General features: G+C 46.2%; 4 protein-coding genes across 6 annotated transcripts; 2 read left to right on the top strand and 2 right to left on the bottom strand.

The window, feature by feature from the left end:
* Window positions 1–150: 150 nt before the first annotated feature.
* cenpa (histone H3-like centromeric protein A) lies at window positions 151–2,238 on the bottom strand. Of its 3 annotated transcripts, XM_011604404.2 has the most exons (6): window positions 2,076–2,238; window positions 1,691–1,777; window positions 1,376–1,508; window positions 985–1,103; window positions 585–659; window positions 151–453 (listed from the first exon to the last, which is right to left on the bottom strand). In XM_011604404.2, exons 2-6 carry the CDS (start codon window positions 1,769–1,771, stop codon window positions 325–327), a joined length of 537 nt encoding a protein of 178 aa, XP_011602706.1. In that variant the 5' UTR covers window positions 1,772–1,777; window positions 2,076–2,238; the 3' UTR covers window positions 151–324. The 3 variants fall into 3 exon arrangements, with proteins under 3 accessions (XP_011602706.1, XP_003965120.1, XP_011602708.1); XM_003965071.3 differs by lacking the exon at window positions 1,691–1,777 and having other exon boundaries at window positions 2,076–2,236; XM_011604406.2 differs by lacking the exons at window positions 1,691–1,777; window positions 2,076–2,238 and adding an exon at window positions 1,885–2,039.
* A 2,209-nt stretch (window positions 2,239–4,447) lies between these two features.
* On the bottom strand, window positions 4,448–7,302 carry psmb10 (proteasome 20S subunit beta 10). The gene is made up of 8 exons (XM_003965045.3): window positions 7,150–7,302; window positions 6,508–6,601; window positions 6,143–6,240; window positions 5,869–6,009; window positions 5,683–5,798; window positions 5,255–5,313; window positions 4,799–4,950; window positions 4,448–4,665 (listed from the first exon to the last, which is right to left on the bottom strand). Exons 1-8 carry the CDS (start codon window positions 7,212–7,214, stop codon window positions 4,554–4,556), a joined length of 837 nt encoding a protein of 278 aa, XP_003965094.1. The 5' UTR covers window positions 7,215–7,302; the 3' UTR covers window positions 4,448–4,553.
* A 739-nt stretch (window positions 7,303–8,041) lies between these two features.
* LOC101061942 (very long-chain acyl-CoA synthetase) lies at window positions 8,042–13,362 on the top strand. Its single transcript, XM_003965072.3, has 10 exons — window positions 8,042–8,673; window positions 8,892–9,092; window positions 9,595–9,753; window positions 10,232–10,356; window positions 10,568–10,762; window positions 11,276–11,366; window positions 11,704–11,902; window positions 12,122–12,219; window positions 12,653–12,783; window positions 12,857–13,362. Exons 1-10 carry the CDS (start codon window positions 8,190–8,192, stop codon window positions 13,031–13,033), a joined length of 1,860 nt encoding a protein of 619 aa, XP_003965121.1. The 5' UTR covers window positions 8,042–8,189; the 3' UTR covers window positions 13,034–13,362.
* A 68-nt stretch (window positions 13,363–13,430) lies between these two features.
* On the top strand, window positions 13,431–17,677 carry prrc1 (proline-rich coiled-coil 1). The gene is made up of 9 exons (XM_003965046.3): window positions 13,431–13,492; window positions 14,047–14,168; window positions 14,417–14,788; window positions 15,139–15,284; window positions 15,365–15,467; window positions 15,547–15,710; window positions 15,809–15,912; window positions 16,103–16,205; window positions 16,409–17,677. The coding sequence occupies exons 2-9, from the start codon at window positions 14,084–14,086 to the stop codon at window positions 16,616–16,618; spliced, it is 1,287 nt and encodes a 428-aa protein (XP_003965095.1). The 5' UTR covers window positions 13,431–13,492; window positions 14,047–14,083; the 3' UTR covers window positions 16,619–17,677.
* The last annotated feature ends 678 nt before the right edge of the window (window positions 17,678–18,355 follow it).

Raw genomic sequence — 18,355 nt, forward strand, 5'->3', positions numbered from 1 at the left:
TCTGAGTCAGCTCTGGTAAAGCTATTTTGCTTTACATAGTTGGAGACAGAGGTGAACATTTTCAGGTCTTTAAATACACTGTATATGAGCCACTGGAACACAGACAAGACACTAATGGACAAGATGAGGGTAGATAAAGGCCAAACAAAACACGTTTAAAATATATTTATATAAGAAATTTAGGAAGCAAATCGACTAAAATTTTAAAAAAAATAACAAGTTTACAACAGACTTTGAGATTTCAACATTTCAAATGCCAGTATTAGCAAATTCAACATTTCCTGCAAAATTGGCATGAGCAAGTAGCTTTGAACAGTGGCAGGATTACATGTCATCGACCCCGCGGATCCTTCTGGCCAACTGCAAGTCGCGGGGAAACAGGGTGACCCTCTTAGCATGGATGGCACAGAGGTTTGCATCTGAAAACAACATCACAAGGAATGCTTCTGCAGCCTGGTGGGGTAGAAAAAGAACATTAGCACTTGGCTTTTGTTAAACATTCAAAATAGCAAAAGGCTGTTTATTGGAGTGTCATGTAAACAGACCGAGTCACTCATGTGTAGTCATCAAACAGCACGTTTTACCTCCTGGATGGCCATAAGGGCATAGACCTGCCACCTCAGTTGAAGCACAGAGAACTTCTGGCACACCTCCCGGACCTGGAACAAGACGACAAGTGGTGTGTTAAAATCGGCCAGAGCTGAAGAATGAGGCTATTTGGAAGGTTTAAGCTTAGATTTCTTGATTTTGCACAGTTGTCAACTGAACAGTGTAAAATAGGTTTTACTGATTGTGATTATTTTAATCATTACAATTTCAAAATGTTTGTATGTTTTTCTTTTTTCCTAGACACACTTTTATTATTATTTGGACTAGAAGATTTCTAACCATGACTAAAATCTGAAGGTAACGCATCAATAGATTAGATTAGACCACAGATCAGATCTGGACTAAGCCAGATGCAGAGGGCACTGCTAAACTTACAAGGCGTGAGAAGGGTCTTTTCCTGAGTAACAAGTTGGTGTTCTTCTGGTACTTGCGAATCTCCATTAGGGCCCTAGTTCCTGGTCGAAACCTCCTCTTCCGGGGAGACGCAGGAGCCTCTGCAAACAGATAAATGAGTTGCTTTTAAACAACAACTGTTTCCCAAACTGAAGAAACGGGAGGAGACCTGAAAGGTCTCCATCAAGCATGGAAGGGGGGACCTGACATAGTTTCTTTCTGCTTTTCAGGAGACAAAAAAAGAGTTTTTGGTTTTTATTTACAGCATAAATGTTTGAATCTTGTAAATGATCACCAACAAAGCTAATCTTGATACACTGTTAAATAATGACTTTTTTAAATGATGGAAGGCCACTAAATAAGCCATTCTCACTTGAGACTTGACTTTTTTTCGGGGTCTGGGGAGACTTGCTTAGCACCGGGGGGCGACGTGTTGGGGTTTTGTCCTTCCGTCGGCTGGAAGATGGACCGGGGCGCATCGTGTCCCACAAACTGCAAGTCGACCTCTGGAAGCGATCCGGGACAAGAATAAGATTAAATTCACCCAACCCTTCCTCATTTCTAAAGTCCAGGGGGTTCTTTGCTAGCGGACAGGCACCGCTGTTGCCATTGAGACCGGTGGGACAGAAAACCCCACTGGACTGCCACCCTCGTCGGACTGGATGGCCTGGTTTAGCAACAGAACTACCTTAAACCCCTGTTTAAAAAGCTCTCTGCATTCAGAATGTAAAGACATCAAACAGCAGATGGAGAAAGAAGAGTGCATCATGGTTTCCTGTCAACAACAAAAGAAAACAAGGATCGACAATCGAATAGTGTGCAGCACACCACAATAACAACCAAAAAAATGAACTCAAAATATGAATGAGCTTTTATACACACCGTATGCAAGATAATTTTACCAAGGGTTTGGAGAAAGTATTGTGAAATACAAGTATTCCATCCACAACTGTTCTTATAAGATCCCGGGCCTGTTTACCATGCTAAACATTACAACATGATAGATCGACGTGGCTAACAGCAACGTTCAGCGAGCATCATTAGAAACACACTCTAAAGCTGTAAAAACCCACCTGCAGAGCTGATAAACACGCAAAAACTCAGAGCATGATTTAATACTTTGAAATATTAAAGTTTGCAAAGCACTAAATCACGAAGTGTACAAACGACGAATATTCAAAAGATTCGTCTCCACCCGCTCAGCCAATGAACTGCGAGCATGTGAACGGGGAAAGTGTTTGGAGGCGCTTGGTGATACTTACCGAGGTTCGCCGAGCGGGTGGAGACTGAACTAGTGGTGCTGTGTGTGTGTGTGTGTGTGTGTGTGTGTGTGTGTGTGTGTGTGTGTGTGTGTGTGTGTGTGTGTGTGTGTGTGTGTGTGTGTGTGTAAAAAATCTCTTCCTCGTCCTGCTGGGCGGTGGCTCCTTCAGACTCGGGTCCTCTGTGCAGGATCTTAGCTGTTCCTAGGACTGAGACAGAGATCTCTGATGTGGTTCCTGGTAACTGTTGGAGCCATCTAATTAGCTCGGGGGTTACTGATTACTGACAGAGCGTGGGTGTTTATGGCCTGGATCTTATGTTGACCATGCTGACTTTTCAGGACCTGTCTTAACTTCTGTAGGTATCTAGCTGTGGATGAACTTCTAGCTGCCTCCTCATGGTTACCATTTGCTTGGGGGATCCCCAGGTATTTGTAACTGTCCTGCACATCTGTGATGTTCCCTTCAGGTAGTTCAACCCCATCAGTTGCGATCACTTTTCCCCTTCTAGATATCATTCGCCCACATTTATCTAGTCCAAATAACATCTCGATGCCTTTGCAGTAGATCCTATTGAGGTGAATCAGGGAGTCAATGTCACGCTCAATATTAGCATCCATGTAGAGGAGGTGGCTGATGGCTGTTCCACTTTGGAACTTGTACCACTCTTTGTGATGATCTGGCAGAGGGGGTTTAGCCGCTATGATGCCTGATAGGAGCTTCCATGTGGTGCTGAGGCAGGTTATGGGCCGGCAGTTGGACAGTATTGTGCCCTTCTGGGGGTCCTTCATTATGAGGACTGTCCGGCCTTGGGTTAGCCACTCTGGGTGGTTCCCTGATGTTAGCAGCTGGTTCATTTGTGGTGCCAGGCGTTCATGGAGTGTAGTCAACTTATTAAGCCAGTAGGCATGGATCTTATCAGGCCCTGGTGCTGTCCAGCTCTTCATTTTGGACACTCTTCTTTAGATGTCGGCTAAGGTGATGACTACTGGGTCTTGTTCTGGAAGTTGACTGGGCTCTGTCTGTAGGTCTTACAACCATTGGGCATTAGTATTGTGCATCGCCTCTTTCTACCAGATACTCTTCGAGTATTGTTCAGTCTCACCTGGATTTAGCTGGACTGTTTATTTTCCTTGCCTCCACTTCTCTTGGGTAGCCAGGGCTGTGAGCCTTTGCTTAGCAGTCTCCAGTGCCTCAGTTGTCAACAGTTTGTTATATTTCTTGGGCAGCTCTGTCCTTAGATTCACACCACTACTCAGCTCTGTTAGAAGGATGACTTCTCTCCATGCCACCATAAAGGCCTCTAGCCTTCTCCTCCATGGGGCAGTTAGCTCCTTCTGGCTGTTCATGCTGTTCATCTGGTAGCCAAGCCTCTGTAGGATTACTGTTGCCACTGCATACATCAGCTGATTGGTCTCAGTGATGGTGGTGGTAGGGATCGTTGGCAGTGCCGTGTTCATGTCCTCCAGTAGATATTCGTCTGGTACTTTGTTTGTTATCCTTGGCAGGGAGGTAGCTAAGTTCTCCAGGACTTCATGATTCTCTCTCTCGGGTCAGCTGCCCTTGTGTTGAATCCATCTGTCATTGGGGCTTTGTACCCAATCTTGATATTTGAGGGTTATAATGAAACCACCACCGAGCTGGCCTGATGTCCTGGCTCCCCCTTGCAGTAGCATATTTGTACTGTGGATGAAGTACAATGCTGTACCTCATCAATCTCTTGCTGTGATAGCAACTTCTTATTATAAACTTAGTTAGTGTCTTGGATTCTGTAAAGAGCAAGTGTCTGCTTGTTTTCTGTCATAAAAAGTTCATTTTAAAACACTCACAAATGTCCACATTTATTGAGTGTGTGATTTGCGTGCTTGTATGCATGTGACCATGCTCAGACACAACTCTTCAACGTGGTGCCATAAGGGAAACATGTTTGGGCAGCATATGATACCCCTACAGGTGTCTTTGTGAAGGCCGTTGAACCACCAACTGTTGTGTCTGAATCAGTTGCACCACCAGCAAGACCACCAGACTTTGATGCTTTTTATTTTCAATTTGTTGTTTTGTTGCTGCTGCTAAGGGTAGTAAAGCCAGATCCTGAATGCGTCCACCTTTTGACCAGTTAGAGTGGAGCCTTTGACTGGTCCAGGACCAGTGCTGCAGACAGGCAGGCAGGCAGGCAAAGAAACACAATAGTTTCAGGAACTTTAATAACAATGATTCTTCAACAGTGAAAACTCGTCTTTACACAAGTGCCTTTATGCTCCAGTTTCTTGGACATCAGGAACACGGTGTGTTTTATTCGGTGTCCATGACCTGGACAGACTGGCTGACCGTGTCCACAGACAGGGGGGTGACAGTTTTGGTGAGGACAGCCGTGGTGCCGGGCTTGTACCTGTACTGACCCACTCTGCAACAAATCCGAGAGCACACAGAGAAATGATGAAATGCTCCTCAAACAAGAATCATCTGGGCAGATGTGTAGCCCAGAGAGTATTGACCTTCATCTCTCTCAGCTGACATTAAAAGCTACAGAAAGTCACCTCTTTGCTTGGGCTGTGGGCTGGTCGAAGCCTCGCAGAAACTCCGCCCCAGCTTGTGTGATAATGCACAGGTCCACGTTGCTGCCTGATCCCAGGTCAGTAAGGATCCCTGCAGCAATGGTGTCACGCATCAGGTTCTTGGCTTCCTCCAGCTGAGAAGAGGGACACACCAGGAGAACGTTAGTAACAGCTACCAGAAACAGGTGAGCCCATTCAGCCTCAGCCTGACGTCAGGAACCGCTCTCTTCTGTGAATGTTAGAGTCATTTTCATGACTTTATTTTAAAGAAATGTAGATTCGTAGCTTTGGATGAGCTCATATCATTGTTACATGAACAAACAAGCCACTGAAATCTGCTGCAGTCCAACATCAGGTAGCCATTGATGGATGGGGCCAACACCAACCGTAGCCCCACTGCAACTGTAACATCTGTGTGAGTCATTTGGAGTTTCTTACCTCCATGTTTGGTTTGTATCTGTCCTCCAGCACGGAAATGGCTGCTGCAGCCCCGGAACCTGAATATACAGAGGTTATTACTGCCGCTGGACCATCCCAGGACAACATCTGTTTGAGCATGAGGACACTTTCTCTGTCTTCCAGTTCAGTAATGTCCTGTATATACAGCCTGGGTGCCATTGATAAAGGCAGCTGTGCTCTTGAGACCTGACTTTGACTCAAACAGCTGCTTCCCTGCATGCTAACGCTCTCTGTTGCATTTAACTGATGTTTACAGTCAGTGGGTCAAACGTTCCAACATTAAGAAATCCACTTCTAAAGGGCCCGACCATCTCTGATCACATGACCTAGCCTTGCCAGGTTGTCCGTGTGCTCATGCCCGACTCTCCAGCATTACATTAAGGCTATTTTCAAACAGGAACAGGTACCCATTGTGAGGTAGGGCAGCTTGTCGTAGGAGCCATGTGGGTAAACGCTGTAGAGGTGAGCCCCTGTCACATCGGTCCCCCCAATGATCAGAGACGAGCCCACGTGACCCTGGTACCTAAAACACAGCCCCTGTCAATTCAAGCTCAGATGGTTCGGATTTGGCATCTTTTGTGTCTCCAGCTTACCTGAACAGCATCTGTTTCAGCTGCCTGGTTACCGTGGCAACAAGTGGGGGCCGGCCAGTGTTGAGCATGTGCAGTTCTACGTTAGAGGCCATGATTTGGGTGGTTACCTCTGCATCTGCAGCCACGCCAGCGCCACAGCAGCTACAAAACACCCAAAGGTCAGAGCTTCCTTCCTTCCAAGCAGGAACCCTAAATTTTTTTAGTCTAATCATTGATAGGATTTAACCTGGTCTATTCAAACAGACCGAGGCTAGTCCTGCACCGGTTTACTCACTAGATCTTTGGAGCGATGTAGTGAATCTTAATGCAGTTCTTGTCAGCCACCACCATGTCGTCTGTGGCCCGTGTGTCTGAACCAAGGATCACCCCATCCTGAGGAACAAGCACAGCCAGAGTGGGGATCAAGAGTCGACACTCCGGTTACAACCTCTAATGTGACGGCTCTCACAAGGCCTCTGCAGCCCTCCTGGACTCAACCTTTTCAACATTCTCAGGCCAGACCGGGGCCTGGAGCTTACCAACTGCACATCTGAACCAGAAGCGTAGGGCTGGAGTTGGCTGGGTAGTTAAAGGAACACCAGCAGGACATAGTTTTTGCCACTGCTTGCTGTTTTGACCAGACAGCGTTGTGGTACTAACCTTGTAAACCATCCCGGCGATGGTGGTTCCTGTCTTCCTGGCATTGGGGGCTTTGTAGCCATATTCTGAGAAATTGGACTCCAACACGGCATTCCTAAAAAATGACTGTGTTATTGCTTGATAAATGGTCTTCTATGTTTATATATCACCCAGTTCTTAAATCTTTTTTTCATTTCAAAACTGGACTCATGATGAACATTTCCAAGTGTCTAGAAGGTTGAACCAGAACCCGAAAAACAATATCATTAACAGCCGGCAGCACCTCAAAGAAAAGGTGTAAATCAGAGAAATACAGTGAAGAAGCCCTGGAGCCGCACATGAAGGAACGTGCAGTTTTAAAATGAGTTTGTCCAGATGTGCGGAGTTTGACCTAATAGTACCTTCAGTAGTTTGTCTTCTGAATAGTTTCACATCACCACATTCATATTTATCTAGCTTAATCATGAATTTAGCCAAGTTGTTCCCTCTGACACAACCAGCTCCTCCAGTAATGGCTGACTTGGTCCACATCAGATATGTAACAAACATGTAGCCTCGTGGTTTCCCTTCATTTCTCACGAGAGCGCGCGTCCCTGTAGCAACACTGGACACGGTCGAGGACCTGTCACTTTGAGACAAAGACACGTTGAAGATGATCTTTACCTGTGACTGTTCTCAAAGCAAAAGCCGCCGTTCTGCAGCTCACAGGCCTTCAAACTGTGAAACATCTTCAGGTTGAAGAGAAAAAGCTCTAAACTCAACAGCTTCTTTCCTTTTCCTTTTACTTTCACTTTAACTGAAGCCAAGCCTCACAGCTCTGCACTGTAAAACAGCAGTGGCTTGGTTTTTATTGCAGAATTCTTCCTCTTTTCTCTTTTCTAAAGCCGAAATCTTGCATTTGTGTCACAGAATGAATAAATCTGGCTGTTGATGTTGCATGAACAGCTTTCTCAGTTTGCCTCATGAGGGACTTGAACCAGTGAGTTGGCAGCATTTATGAAGGTGCAGTTTTAACAGTGTCAGAAGAAGCCGCCTCATCATGTTCCTTCTTCCTTAAACTCAAGCGCTTCTACAGTAAAGCTCCCACAACAAATGCAAGACTCCAGAGATTCCTTTAAAACCTTCAACGGAATCATAATTCTGTTCTTTACTGACTTATTTTTGCGAATAAAATTTGGTCAGGTCAACATTTTATTGGTCACAAAGTGTTTTTGAAATTCTGTTTGAACTTATGTTACTTATTATGTAACTTATGTTACTTATGTTACTACTTATGTTATGTTTTAAAGCTTCTATGTGCAGCTTGAAAGTTACCTGACATGACTTGGATACCCAAAGTGCGCATGATCAGGCAGGTAACCCAAGCAACCAGGAATCTATCCTGTAGTTTTCCTCGACTGTTTCCATGTGTCAGAGGTGTGTAGAAGCGTTTATATACTTCATAAAACTATAAACCACACAGACGCAGCTTTACGCTTTAACCTGTATATATTCAAACAGACGGCGCCACCTAGCGACCACCAGCAGTACTGAGCCGAACACCGGTGCTGTTTGTGATTGGAAGGCACGGAAGTCGTTGTTGTGCTCCCAGTTTGTGACTGGGCGGGCTGGTGTCCCTGCTCGAAGCTGATTGGGTTCAGCTTTGTGCGGACACGCACGATCGCGCTTAAAGATCTTCAGCAGAACTTCTTCTCCCGGGGTCCATGGAGATGATCGCTACGGTGCTAACGAGCGTGTTCGGGGGGCTGCTGGCGCTCCTCCTCTACCAGAGGGCCTACTTTACTCTGTGGTGGAAGGATCTGCTTTACTACTTCAAACTTCGGCAGCACAAAAAGCGCCTCCAGGCTCGTCTGCAGCTCGGCATTGTCACGTACCTCGACTGTTTCCTCCAGCAGACGAGGAAGACGCCCAGCAAGCCGTTCATCATCTTCGAGGACCAGGTCCTGACTTACCAGGACGTGGACAGGAGAAGCAACAGGTTCGCTAACGTGCTCAGGAGGGAGACCCAAGTCACACCAGGCGCCATGGTGGCTCTTTGGATGTTCAACCATCCGGATTTCATATGTGTGTGGCTGGGACTCTGCAAGCTGGGCTGCCAGGCTGCTTTCCTCAACACCAACATCAAACCCAAGACTTTGGCTCACTGTATGCACAGCTGCGGAGCCCAGCTGCTGCTGGTCTGCGCAGGTAACTTGTAGTTTCCTCCCTCGCTAGTCTCCAACTTTCCTAGTCTTCTGCATTCTTAGCCTCCCACCAGCCTGCTATTTCCCAAGTCTCCTATTTACCTAGTCACTTCCTCCCTCACTAGCTTCCTTCTGTCCTAGTCTCCTCTTCCCTCATTAGCCTACTGCTGTCCTAGTCACCTCCCTTCCTTTGACCTTTGACCCTGATTGTGTGTGTTTCAGAGCTGCTCCACTTGGTGGAGGAAGCCCTGCCTGACCTGGGGGACGGAGTGTCGGTCTGTGTGGTGGATCACACGTCGGCCGCGGGTGGATTCGTCACTTTGTCAGATAAACTGGAGCAAGTTTCCGAAGCAGCCTTGGAACCACCCCCCAGAGTTGACCTCCACACAGACTTCCTCATTATTTTCACTTCAGGCACCACAGGTACGGCAGCAGCATGGCTGCTTCGCACATCTTCTGCTAACATCAGCCAATGTGGACCAAGAACACAACCCCTTCCAGACATTATTGTTCTATTTCAGGTAGAAACGCTGATGGAGGAAGTTCTGGTCCATGAACAGGCAGAGCAGTCACAGTTAAAGCCAGTTATACAGGGTGCACTCGTACACTGACGCTCGCATCAAGACAGATATCTGAAGACGATTTCCAATAAAGCTGAATCCTCTGAGCTCTGACATGTTGGTAACCAGTAACAAGTGTAGCTGCATCATGGCTGGAAGAAGAGGGTGATAAAAGAGATGATAAATGAGTGAATGAATTCATCTGGGGTTTATCTTCAGCCTCTCATTTAATGAAGGAACCTGTAGAACCAGTCCAAGTAGAGCCTGCTCTGAGCAGGTCGTGTTTGAGGCACGTTTGCTTCCGCCAAGAGCAGTGCTGGAATCGTGGACTGGTCCCACATTGAGACATCTGTCCTGTGTTGCAGGTTTGTCCAAGGCGGCTCGTGTGGCTCACTTAAAAGCCATCAGCAGTATGATCTTCTTCCAGATGTGTGGAGCCACATCTCAGGACATCATCTACATCACCCTTCCACTTTACCACATGTCTGCTTCTCTGCTGGGGATTGGAGGATGCATCCAGCTGGGTAAGATCAGCTTGACCTCTGCCTGACCTCAGGCCTCACCAAAAGTCAGCAGAGGTTGCATGTCCTGTCTTCTTCTGGTTTCTCCTGTTGTTGTCCTGACTGAATGAGGTAAACAGCTGTTGGCTCAGTTGTGTTCACACGACGGGGGTCAGATGCTGCGTTTGGTCTTGACTGTAACAATAAAGAAGCTTTTTGATGTCACTGTCCAATGGTTGTAGCGGGACCTCACACGGCTAGCTGGAGACTCAGTCCAACCCAATAAGTAACACTCAAAACATGTTAAACGGCATCAAAATCAGAAGGGGGTCGAGCCCGGACGGTTTCCCAGCCTTTCCTGTCCATCCCAGCTCAGACGGCCCTTTTATCGGATCCGACCTCCTTTACAAGCATTAAAACAACAACTTTCTCACTAAACTGATTGGTTTTCCACACCTGCGCATGAACACATGTGTTTGTTTTCTTTGTGCGATGGTCTCAGGTGCCACGTGTGTGCTGAAGAGGAAGTTCTCTGCCAGTCAGTTCTGGAAAGACTGCGTGAAATATAACGTGACGGTCATTGAGTACATCGGAGAGCTCTGTCGATACCTGGTCAACCATCCCTCAGTAAGCACAGATACACGCCCTCGTACTCTCCCCTACAGGTGCGCTGACACTGACAACACTCCTGGTGAGGAAGCTCTGGGGGTGGGGGGGGGGTCATCCCTGACTGAAACACACGTCCGTCTGGAACCTTCTCCTCATTCATTGTGTGCTTCAGGTCACATGGTTAACTCTCCATTCTGAGTTCCTATAACCAGCTTCTATCTTACTTTAGGTCCCAGAAGAGAAAGCTCACAAAGTTCATCTTGCTGCAGGAAGTGGTTTGAGGTCAGATGTTTGGAAGGAGTTCCGCCATCGGTTTGGAAAGATCACAATCAGAGAAGGGTACGGACTGACCGAGGCCAGCATCGGCTTCCTCAACTACACCGATGAAGTGGGACCCATTGGGAGAGCCAGCTGTTTGAACAAGGCAGGAAACACACACACAGATATCACTGAGGTTCATTTGAACTCCTCTGGGTCCAGTCTCTGACAAGCGTCCTCACACTTTTACAGCTTATACAGCAACCCTTGAAGTGAGCGGCGTTAAATGTTCTATGTTCTAAATGCAAGAAGAGTCCATGAAGAGTGCTGCTCCATATTTCTAACTGACCTGCAGGTTGATCAAGGTTCACAGGGAGCACTGATCTCCCCTCGGGACCTTTGAGATCGCAGTCCTGATCTAAAGCAAACTAGAATCAAGGTGGATAGAGCACGTGTCCAGAGGAGTTGGACCACCTTCATCTGTGACCGTCAGATAAAGAAACTGTGTTAACAGCAGCCGATTTTCAAAATAAGATGAACTGAAAGTGAAAAGAGCTGTGAGGAATCAAGGCTGCTGTTTCTGGGTGTTAGGAAGATTTGCCCCGTTTGGAACGATCAGATAGCAAAATCCTAAATGTTTAATAGTCTCTCTAACAATCACTTCTTTTCTTTATTTCAGCTCTTTATGCCCTTTGAGCTCCTCAGGTTTGATCCTCAAACATATGAGCCAGTCCGAACCGTCGCTGGACGATGCCTCCGAGCTCAGAGAGGTAAACCCATCCTCTTCCCTGAAGTGTGAAGGAGTGATATAGGTCAGCTCCACACGCCAGAGTCTGCTCGGGTCAGAAGACTTTCCTGAGAGTTTTGTGTTGTGGCTGGTAGCAGGAGCTTCATTTGGAGTTGTGATGCAGCCTGTCAGGTTCAGCCTGTCAGGTTCAGCCTTCTGCCAGTTTAGACCCGAGTGGCTGTTGCAGTGATGTGCACGTTTCCCAGAGAGCCCAGAGGTGGATCAGAGTTAGATCACCGCTAAGAAACGATCAGATCAGTGCAAGAACCAAGAACCTCAGCAGCGTGAATCCAAAGTTATCATGTCTGTTGTGTCCATAGGAGAAGCAGGGATACTGGTGGCTCCACTGGTGGCTGTCAGCCAGTTTCTGGGCTATGCTGGGGACAAGGCCCAGTCTGAGAAGAAGCTGCTGCGGGACGTGCTGAAAGCTGGGGACATCTATTTCAACACAGGAGACCTGTTGTTTCTGGACAAAAGAGGCTTTCTGTACTTCCATGACCGCGTCGGCGACACCTTCAGGTACCTTCTGTTATAAACGAGGCTGCTGAGCTGCACCAGCCAGACTGGTGACCTATGTGACCAGTAAACAGGCTGATTTAAGCAAACATAATTTTGCTATTTGTCAGTGGTCTTGCTGAATTAGGTGAAATGTTATATTTAGAGCATGTGATCACTTTTTTCTCTAATTTGAGTATATCTAATGATAAAGTAAGTAAACTCTAAGTTTGTGTTAAACAGGTGGAAAGGAGAAAATGTTTCCACCACAGAGGTGTCAGAGGTTTTAGGGCTTCTGGAGTTCATCCAGGAGGCTAACGTCTATGGAGTCACCATCCCAGGTCTGTCCACTCAGACATTTCAGATTATTGTTATTAATATTCAAAACAAGATCTCAAGTCACATTTATGTAAATGCAGGCATCTCCCTGAAGGATACAGTTGTGGAATAGAAGGTTATAGATTCCAGGAGCGAGCTGTAGATAATGCTCTATTCTGATTTTGCTGCCCCCAGCAGCAGCTAGTCTGTGATAAAGGATGTGCTTATATATATATATATATATATATATATATATATATATATATATATATATATATATATATATATATATATATATATATATATATATATATATATATATATATATATATATATATATATATATATATATATATATATATATATATATATATATATATATATATATATATATATATATATATATATATAAACGTTTGTAAGGCTGGATTCACTGTGACTCTTGGCTCTGTGCAGGGTGTGAAGGTCGTGCAGGAATGGCTGCTGTTGTTCTAAAACAGGATCATCATCTTGATGGAAAACGGCTCCACAAACATTTAGTTAAAACTCTTCCTGCGTATGCGTGGCCGCGGTTTCTGAGGATACAGGTCAGTCATATATGCACGGGCACATGTGTCCCTACAGCCGCGCTGTGCATCTGAACTCTTCCTTTGTCTCCAGAATTCTCTGGACATCACTGAAACCTTCAAGCAACAGAAAACCAAGCTGGTGCAGGAGGCTTTTAACCCTTGTGTCATCCAGGATCCTCTCTATTTCCTCCATGCTCCTCAGGAGGATTTTATTCCCCTGACTGCATCCCTGTATCACAGCATCGTGTCTGGGGAGATTCTCTTATAATCTCAAATTAAGGATAAATTAACCAACCACAATATTTTGCAAGAAAGACTAATACTTTGATTTTTCTATTTAAAAAAAACAACGTAATATAATGGTGCACGTATTTACTGTTATAACTATGATAATCTGTAAGTGTAAAATAAGGAATTTTTTGCTGTTTCAAGGAGACATTTATATATTGTACATCACTCACACCTGATCCCAATATAACGCGATGCTTTAGTTAATAAGATTAAGATGTACTTTATTCATCCCCGTGGGGAAATTGAAATTGAAATGTAATCAGTTAAAAATATATCATTAAATACGAACAACCTTTGTTAATGGAAGACAACTAAGATGTCTCTTTGTTTAATATTTATTTATTATATATTATATCAAACCCGCTGGACGAGTGACGTGGCGCTCCGTGACGTCATCAACGTGAGCCGGTGGCTTCAGAGTGTTTGCAGCTAGCAGGTCGGTAAAGTATTATTTTTCTGTAATATTACAGGAGGACGTCCACGTCCTGGTGTGTTAATTTAGTGAGCAATGAGAAGAGGATAAGTGTGTTTTACCACCGTTCCCTTGTGTGTTTGTACAGTTCCTTGTGTACACGTGTCAGCTAAGTTAGAGCAGCGGAAGCTAACGATGTTACTGAGGATGTGTCCACACACAAACTTACAGTTTTCTCTCTTAGCTTTAGCACATTTAGCTTTATATCATATCGCCTACTTAAATTCTGTGTGTTTTACCCTGCTAAAGCGCAACACTTGGTTAGCTCACAGTTCCTGCGTTCTTCTGCAGTTTCGGACAACACAAACATCAAATAATGCCGCTGAAATGTTTTAACAGTGTAACAAAGAGAAGAACAAGCCGTTTTTAATTGTTATTCTCGGTGGGCCAGTTTAGCCTCCAGTCCTCCGGACCTGCCTGACTTACCTCAGCAGGGGATCCTTTATAGCATCATAGAAGAAGAGACGCGTAACAGCCCAGCTGTGTACAGGTGTAAAACATGTTTTCATGTTCTTCAGCTTTCATCTGGGCTAAAGTGTCCTTAAATCTGAAAAAATGATGGAAGAAAGTGGTATTGAGACCACCCCCCCAGTCAGCCCCACACCAGCCTCCACAGCCTGCTCCCCAGCACTCAGCACAGGTGAAACACACGCTTTCACAGTACTGTCAACCACTGTTTACATATTATACAATAACAAGCACCTAATTTACTAATTGTAGTGATCATAAATTGATAATGAAAAGAATGTTTGGAGGAACCTAGAGCCAGATATTTGTCTTAATGCGCCTCATGGTTGGATCATTTGGCCCGTAGTCCTGCTTGAGATGATGGGCTGTGCTCCCTGGGTCCAGTATTCCTGTCTCCTAAACAGAACATGTGTCTTTCAGGTGTGTCCAGCCCTATGTCCCTCCAGGGGTCCAATTCCATCCCAGTCCATAACTCCTCCATGTCCCCCAGTCTCCCTCCTCTCCCTCCCACCTCTGGTTTCCTCAACCAGATGGGCACTCCCTCCCAGTTTCCTCCCCCCGCCACACTCGCCCCTTTCACCAGCCTTCCTCCCTTCCCTCCATCCAGCTCCTCTGCTGTGCCCACTTTTGTCTCACCTCCCCCATCAGCTCCTATGATGTCCACCCCTCCTGCCGGCCCCCCCATGTCCACCTTCCCTGTGAGTGCAGGACACGACATCACCAAGGGCCATGCTGGTCGGACTCCCCAGACACCACTCATCCCCACATTTTCCAGCCCTCTTCCTGGTCCAGGTGAGCCTGAACCCCCTCCTGCTGCTGGGTCACTGGATCTGCTGCATGTGGCTCCAGATGTTTCAGTAGTTCTACTAAACCGGCTTCATTTTTTATAAAGCTCACAAGAGTCCAAAGTCCACACCCCTCCAGGGTTAGTTTCTAACAGTCAGACCACATTTTTGCTGCCTATGTTTTTAAATCTAGAAGGAGACATTTTCAAATATAATATTCTGATGAAATTGCAACGATGATTAAGATTGAGAGTAATTTAGTCATTCATCTTTATGTAATTCATCTGTAACGACAGTAGAAAGTCATAGCCTGAGCGTCCACCCACCCCTCAGCCCCTCCTCTGCTATGTCTCTCAGGCGTAGTATCAAACCCCCTCAACCAGCAGCCAGTCATGTCAGCAGGACTGGTTTCTGGATCTCCCATCACCTTCCCAGAGGAGCAGGAAGATCCCAGAGTGTCTGCAGATGTCAACAGTGGGGGGGGTATCTGGGGCTTCTTCAAGGTCAGTGAGAACGTGTCACGTGCATGTCAGGCTGTGAACAGTGGCTGATACTTACAGTCAAAGCTCTTGTGGGTTCCCAGGGAGTAGCAGGCAACCATGTCGTCAAGACGGTCCTTGACAAAACCAAGTACTCTGTGGAGTCCATGATCACCACTCTGGATCCTGGCATGGCTCCATACATCAGTAAGTCTGAGCTGCTTCCTCACCGCCTTCTGGCAAGAGAAGCCACCTGCAAGCCTTTACCACGTCTGTGTTTGTCCAGAATCTGGGGGGGATGTGGACATTGTGGTGACCTCTGATAAGGAGATGGCTGTGGGGGCCGTTCGGGATGCCTTTCAGGAGGTCTTTGGACTGGCCATGGTGAGCGGAGAGCCGGGTCAGTCCAACATAGCTCCCCAGCCCGTGGGGTACGCAGCTGGGCTCAAGGTCAGTCTGGTTTATATAAACCGCTCCTCCTCCTTCAGGATGTTTAGGATGCAAGTAATGATGACACGTCCTGTTTGTGTGCACGCTCGTCCGTGTAGGGGGCTCAGGAGCGCATTGATGGTTTACGCCGTGTTGGCACGATCCACGAGAACCAGCCAGTGGTTTCTATGGAGAATTTCATCGCTGAGCTCTTTCCTGATAAGTACGCTTCATTATTGAGATGTTATAGTTCTCACTGGTTTGAGTGTTTAGAGTGTTCTAGTCATCTGAATAAAATAAAAAAAAAAAAAGGTCTGTAGCTATTCAGCTGTTATTAAGCTCTTATTCAGCTCTTTTTCAGCTGTTAGAGGGGTAGGGAAAAGCTTCAGGGAAATGTTTTTCTGTTTTCGTAGGTGGTTTGACATTGGCTGTTTGATCTTGGAGGACCCGGTTCACAGCATCCACATCGAGGTGTTCACCCAGGCGACACCACTGACTCTCGATGTGATCCAGCAGGTACTTTAAAAGCCTTTGGTGTTCCTCAGCACCCTGAATACCTTGTTGCTCCAAGGGTTCAGTAACTAAGAGAGATGAGTTTGTTGTGCTGCAGACGTCGGTGATGCCTGAACTAAACCAGCCCAGATGACAACAGACGTTTTTTTAAAATTCTGTAACATCACTGATTTAGTGGCAGCTGCTCATCAGACTCTTTTGTGCAGGCTCAGGCCCTGACACCTCCAAACTACAGCCTCCGCTGGTCAGGTCTGATGGTCCCAGTGGGGGAAGTCCTGGAGCGCAGCCTTCCCAACATCAGCAGGTCGGACTGGCATCAGGCTCTGACTGGCACCAGCCAGCGTCACATGATCCAGAGTGCAGCCAAAGCTCTGGCTGGGATCTATAAACTCAAGATGCCTTCCAGGACTTTGTGAGGCTGAAGGCCTCTTCTTCTGTCCCCTACTGGTGGCTCAGCCTGGGTCCACACAGCTCTTGCCACTCTTTTCTAAAGTCAACTGAATCTTTGTTTTACTGCTTTTATTGAATGACCATCAACTATCAAATCAATATTTATTCATTATCCAGATGTTAAAGAAAGGCCATTAACTTTGCGTTTGAGCTGTTGGAACCATTTAACACGCGGTGGTGTTTGAATATCTACAGCCTTAAAACAAACTTTTTTAATATTTTCCTTTTCTTTTGCTCGGTGAATGTTTGGAGTTCTTCCCTCCATTTCTGATTGTTTCACTTCTATTCTGAGTGGAACATTTGAAAATGAAAAGCAGCAGCTGTCTAACGCTGGGCTCAGGCAGCCGTTCGCCTCTTTCAGCTCAGGACCAGAACCTGCTGGAGGGACAGCGTTATTAAAAGTGTCTTCCCCGATCTTCTCTAACCTTCATCACATGAATGAAGCTAGGGGAGGCTTCAGGGAACAGCAGCTAACTCGTCTGCTCAGAGACACAAAGGGGCCTGGGAACATGCGTGGATGTGTCCCAGTAAACCCAACATCCCCCCAGTATGGCCTGTGTTCACGTGGGCTAACATTCCCCGTTTAGATTCTTGCAGAATCCTGATCTGTATGAAGCCAAAGAGCTGAAATTGTTCAGGTGTTTTTAAAGTCTTTATTATCAGAAGTTGCCATGACAACCGTGTTTGTCTCTGAGATAAATGTGTGTTGGCTGAATCATTGACAGATGGGTCACTGATGTCCAGCTCATTTGTAAATCTATTAATTTAACACTTGTCTGAATTCAGCCATGTTTCTTTCATTCTAAATTAATGTCCCTCTGTTAGTTATTACAGTTATTACAGTGGAATTGGAACTGAAACCTGCTCCAGGGGACGTTCTTTCTGTGTATCAGATGTCTGCTTCTGTCTGTCATCTTTTACTGAGCTGATATGTTTTTTCTTTATTCGGGCCCCTGTTGATTTGAATCTTCAGACTTTCCATCTTTGTAAAGGGAATAATAATAAGAATACCTTTTGGACCTTGATGTGTCTTGTGTCTCAATGTTCTATTGTGGTCCTCCAACCTGACCAGTAAACACACCAGATAATGAGATGATAGTTCAGACTCACTTACAGCTCAGTTTTACCTTGATGCAGAGAATAGAATAAGAAACAGACTGGCAATATAAAGTCACAGATCCATAAGTTGACCCACACTGAACCAAAACAGAGACCCCAATAACCCCTGCCGGGCACAACAGACATGAGGGCCAACCAGTCCGTGGACCACCACTATCCCATACCCAGGGCGGAACAGCAAAGGGGGGCCGCCGAAGGGAGGGCCCATGCCGCTAAAGGCACCAATACCAGGCGATGACGGGCAACACCCCCCACCCCCGGACACAGGACAAACCAGGTGTCCGCCATCCTCACAAGCTCAAGTGCCCGCACCCCACTGACCCAGGGTACTGCCATATATCAGAGCGACCCAAGCACCCATAGACCACGACCCCTAGGAGAGCACCAGGCAACTCAGAGCCTGGTCCACACTCATAATCACACCCATTCACAAGACACTCACGTGCATCCTCACACAGCACCATCACCCTGCATCTCTTTCTCTCTCTCTCTCACACACACACACACACATACACACAAATAAATGCATCACCCACACACAACTGGGCACCAGCCAATTTGGTCTAAAGTGGACAGTTTATGTG

Source organism: Takifugu rubripes, chromosome 6 (genome assembly GCF_901000725.2).
Source record: "Takifugu rubripes chromosome 6, fTakRub1.2, whole genome shotgun sequence".
Classification (NCBI taxonomy): domain Eukaryota; kingdom Metazoa; phylum Chordata; class Actinopteri; order Tetraodontiformes; family Tetraodontidae; genus Takifugu; species Takifugu rubripes.

Bases quoted from the DNA above. Each gene is read 5' to 3' on its own strand.
- cenpa (XM_011604404.2), bottom strand. From the start codon at position 1,771: ATGATGCACTCTTCTTTCTCCATCTGCTGTTTGATGTCTTTACATTCT. The intron at 1,509-1,690 runs GTAGTTCTGTTG...GATCGCTTCCAG, and splicing joins TTTTTAAACAGGGGTTTAAG to AGGTCGACTTGCAGTTTGTG. The intron at 1,104-1,375 runs GTGAGAATGGCT...ATCTGTTTGCAG, and splicing joins GAAAAAAAGTCAAGTCTCAA to AGGCTCCTGCGTCTCCCCGG.
- psmb10 (XM_003965045.3), bottom strand. From the start codon at position 7,214: ATGTTTCACAGTTTGAAGGCCTGTGAGCTGCAGAACGGCGGCTTTTGC. The intron at 6,602-7,149 runs GTAAAGATCATC...GTCATTTTTTAG, and splicing joins TGCTTTGAGAACAGTCACAG to GAATGCCGTGTTGGAGTCCA. The intron at 6,241-6,507 runs GTTAGTACCACA...CTTGTTCCTCAG, and splicing joins TCGCCGGGATGGTTTACAAG to GATGGGGTGATCCTTGGTTC.
- LOC101061942 (XM_003965072.3), top strand. From the start codon at position 8,190: ATGGAGATGATCGCTACGGTGCTAACGAGCGTGTTCGGGGGGCTGCTG. The intron at 9,093-9,594 runs GTACGGCAGCAG...CCTGTGTTGCAG, and splicing joins TTTCACTTCAGGCACCACAG to GTTTGTCCAAGGCGGCTCGT. The intron at 10,763-11,275 runs GCAGGAAACACA...TCTTTATTTCAG, and splicing joins GAGCCAGCTGTTTGAACAAG to CTCTTTATGCCCTTTGAGCT.
- prrc1 (XM_003965046.3), top strand. From the start codon at position 14,084: ATGATGGAAGAAAGTGGTATTGAGACCACCCCCCCAGTCAGCCCCACA. The intron at 14,169-14,416 runs GTGAAACACACG...TGTGTCTTTCAG, and splicing joins CTCCCCAGCACTCAGCACAG to GTGTGTCCAGCCCTATGTCC. The intron at 15,913-16,102 runs GTACGCTTCATT...CTGTTTTCGTAG, and splicing joins GCTGAGCTCTTTCCTGATAA to GTGGTTTGACATTGGCTGTT.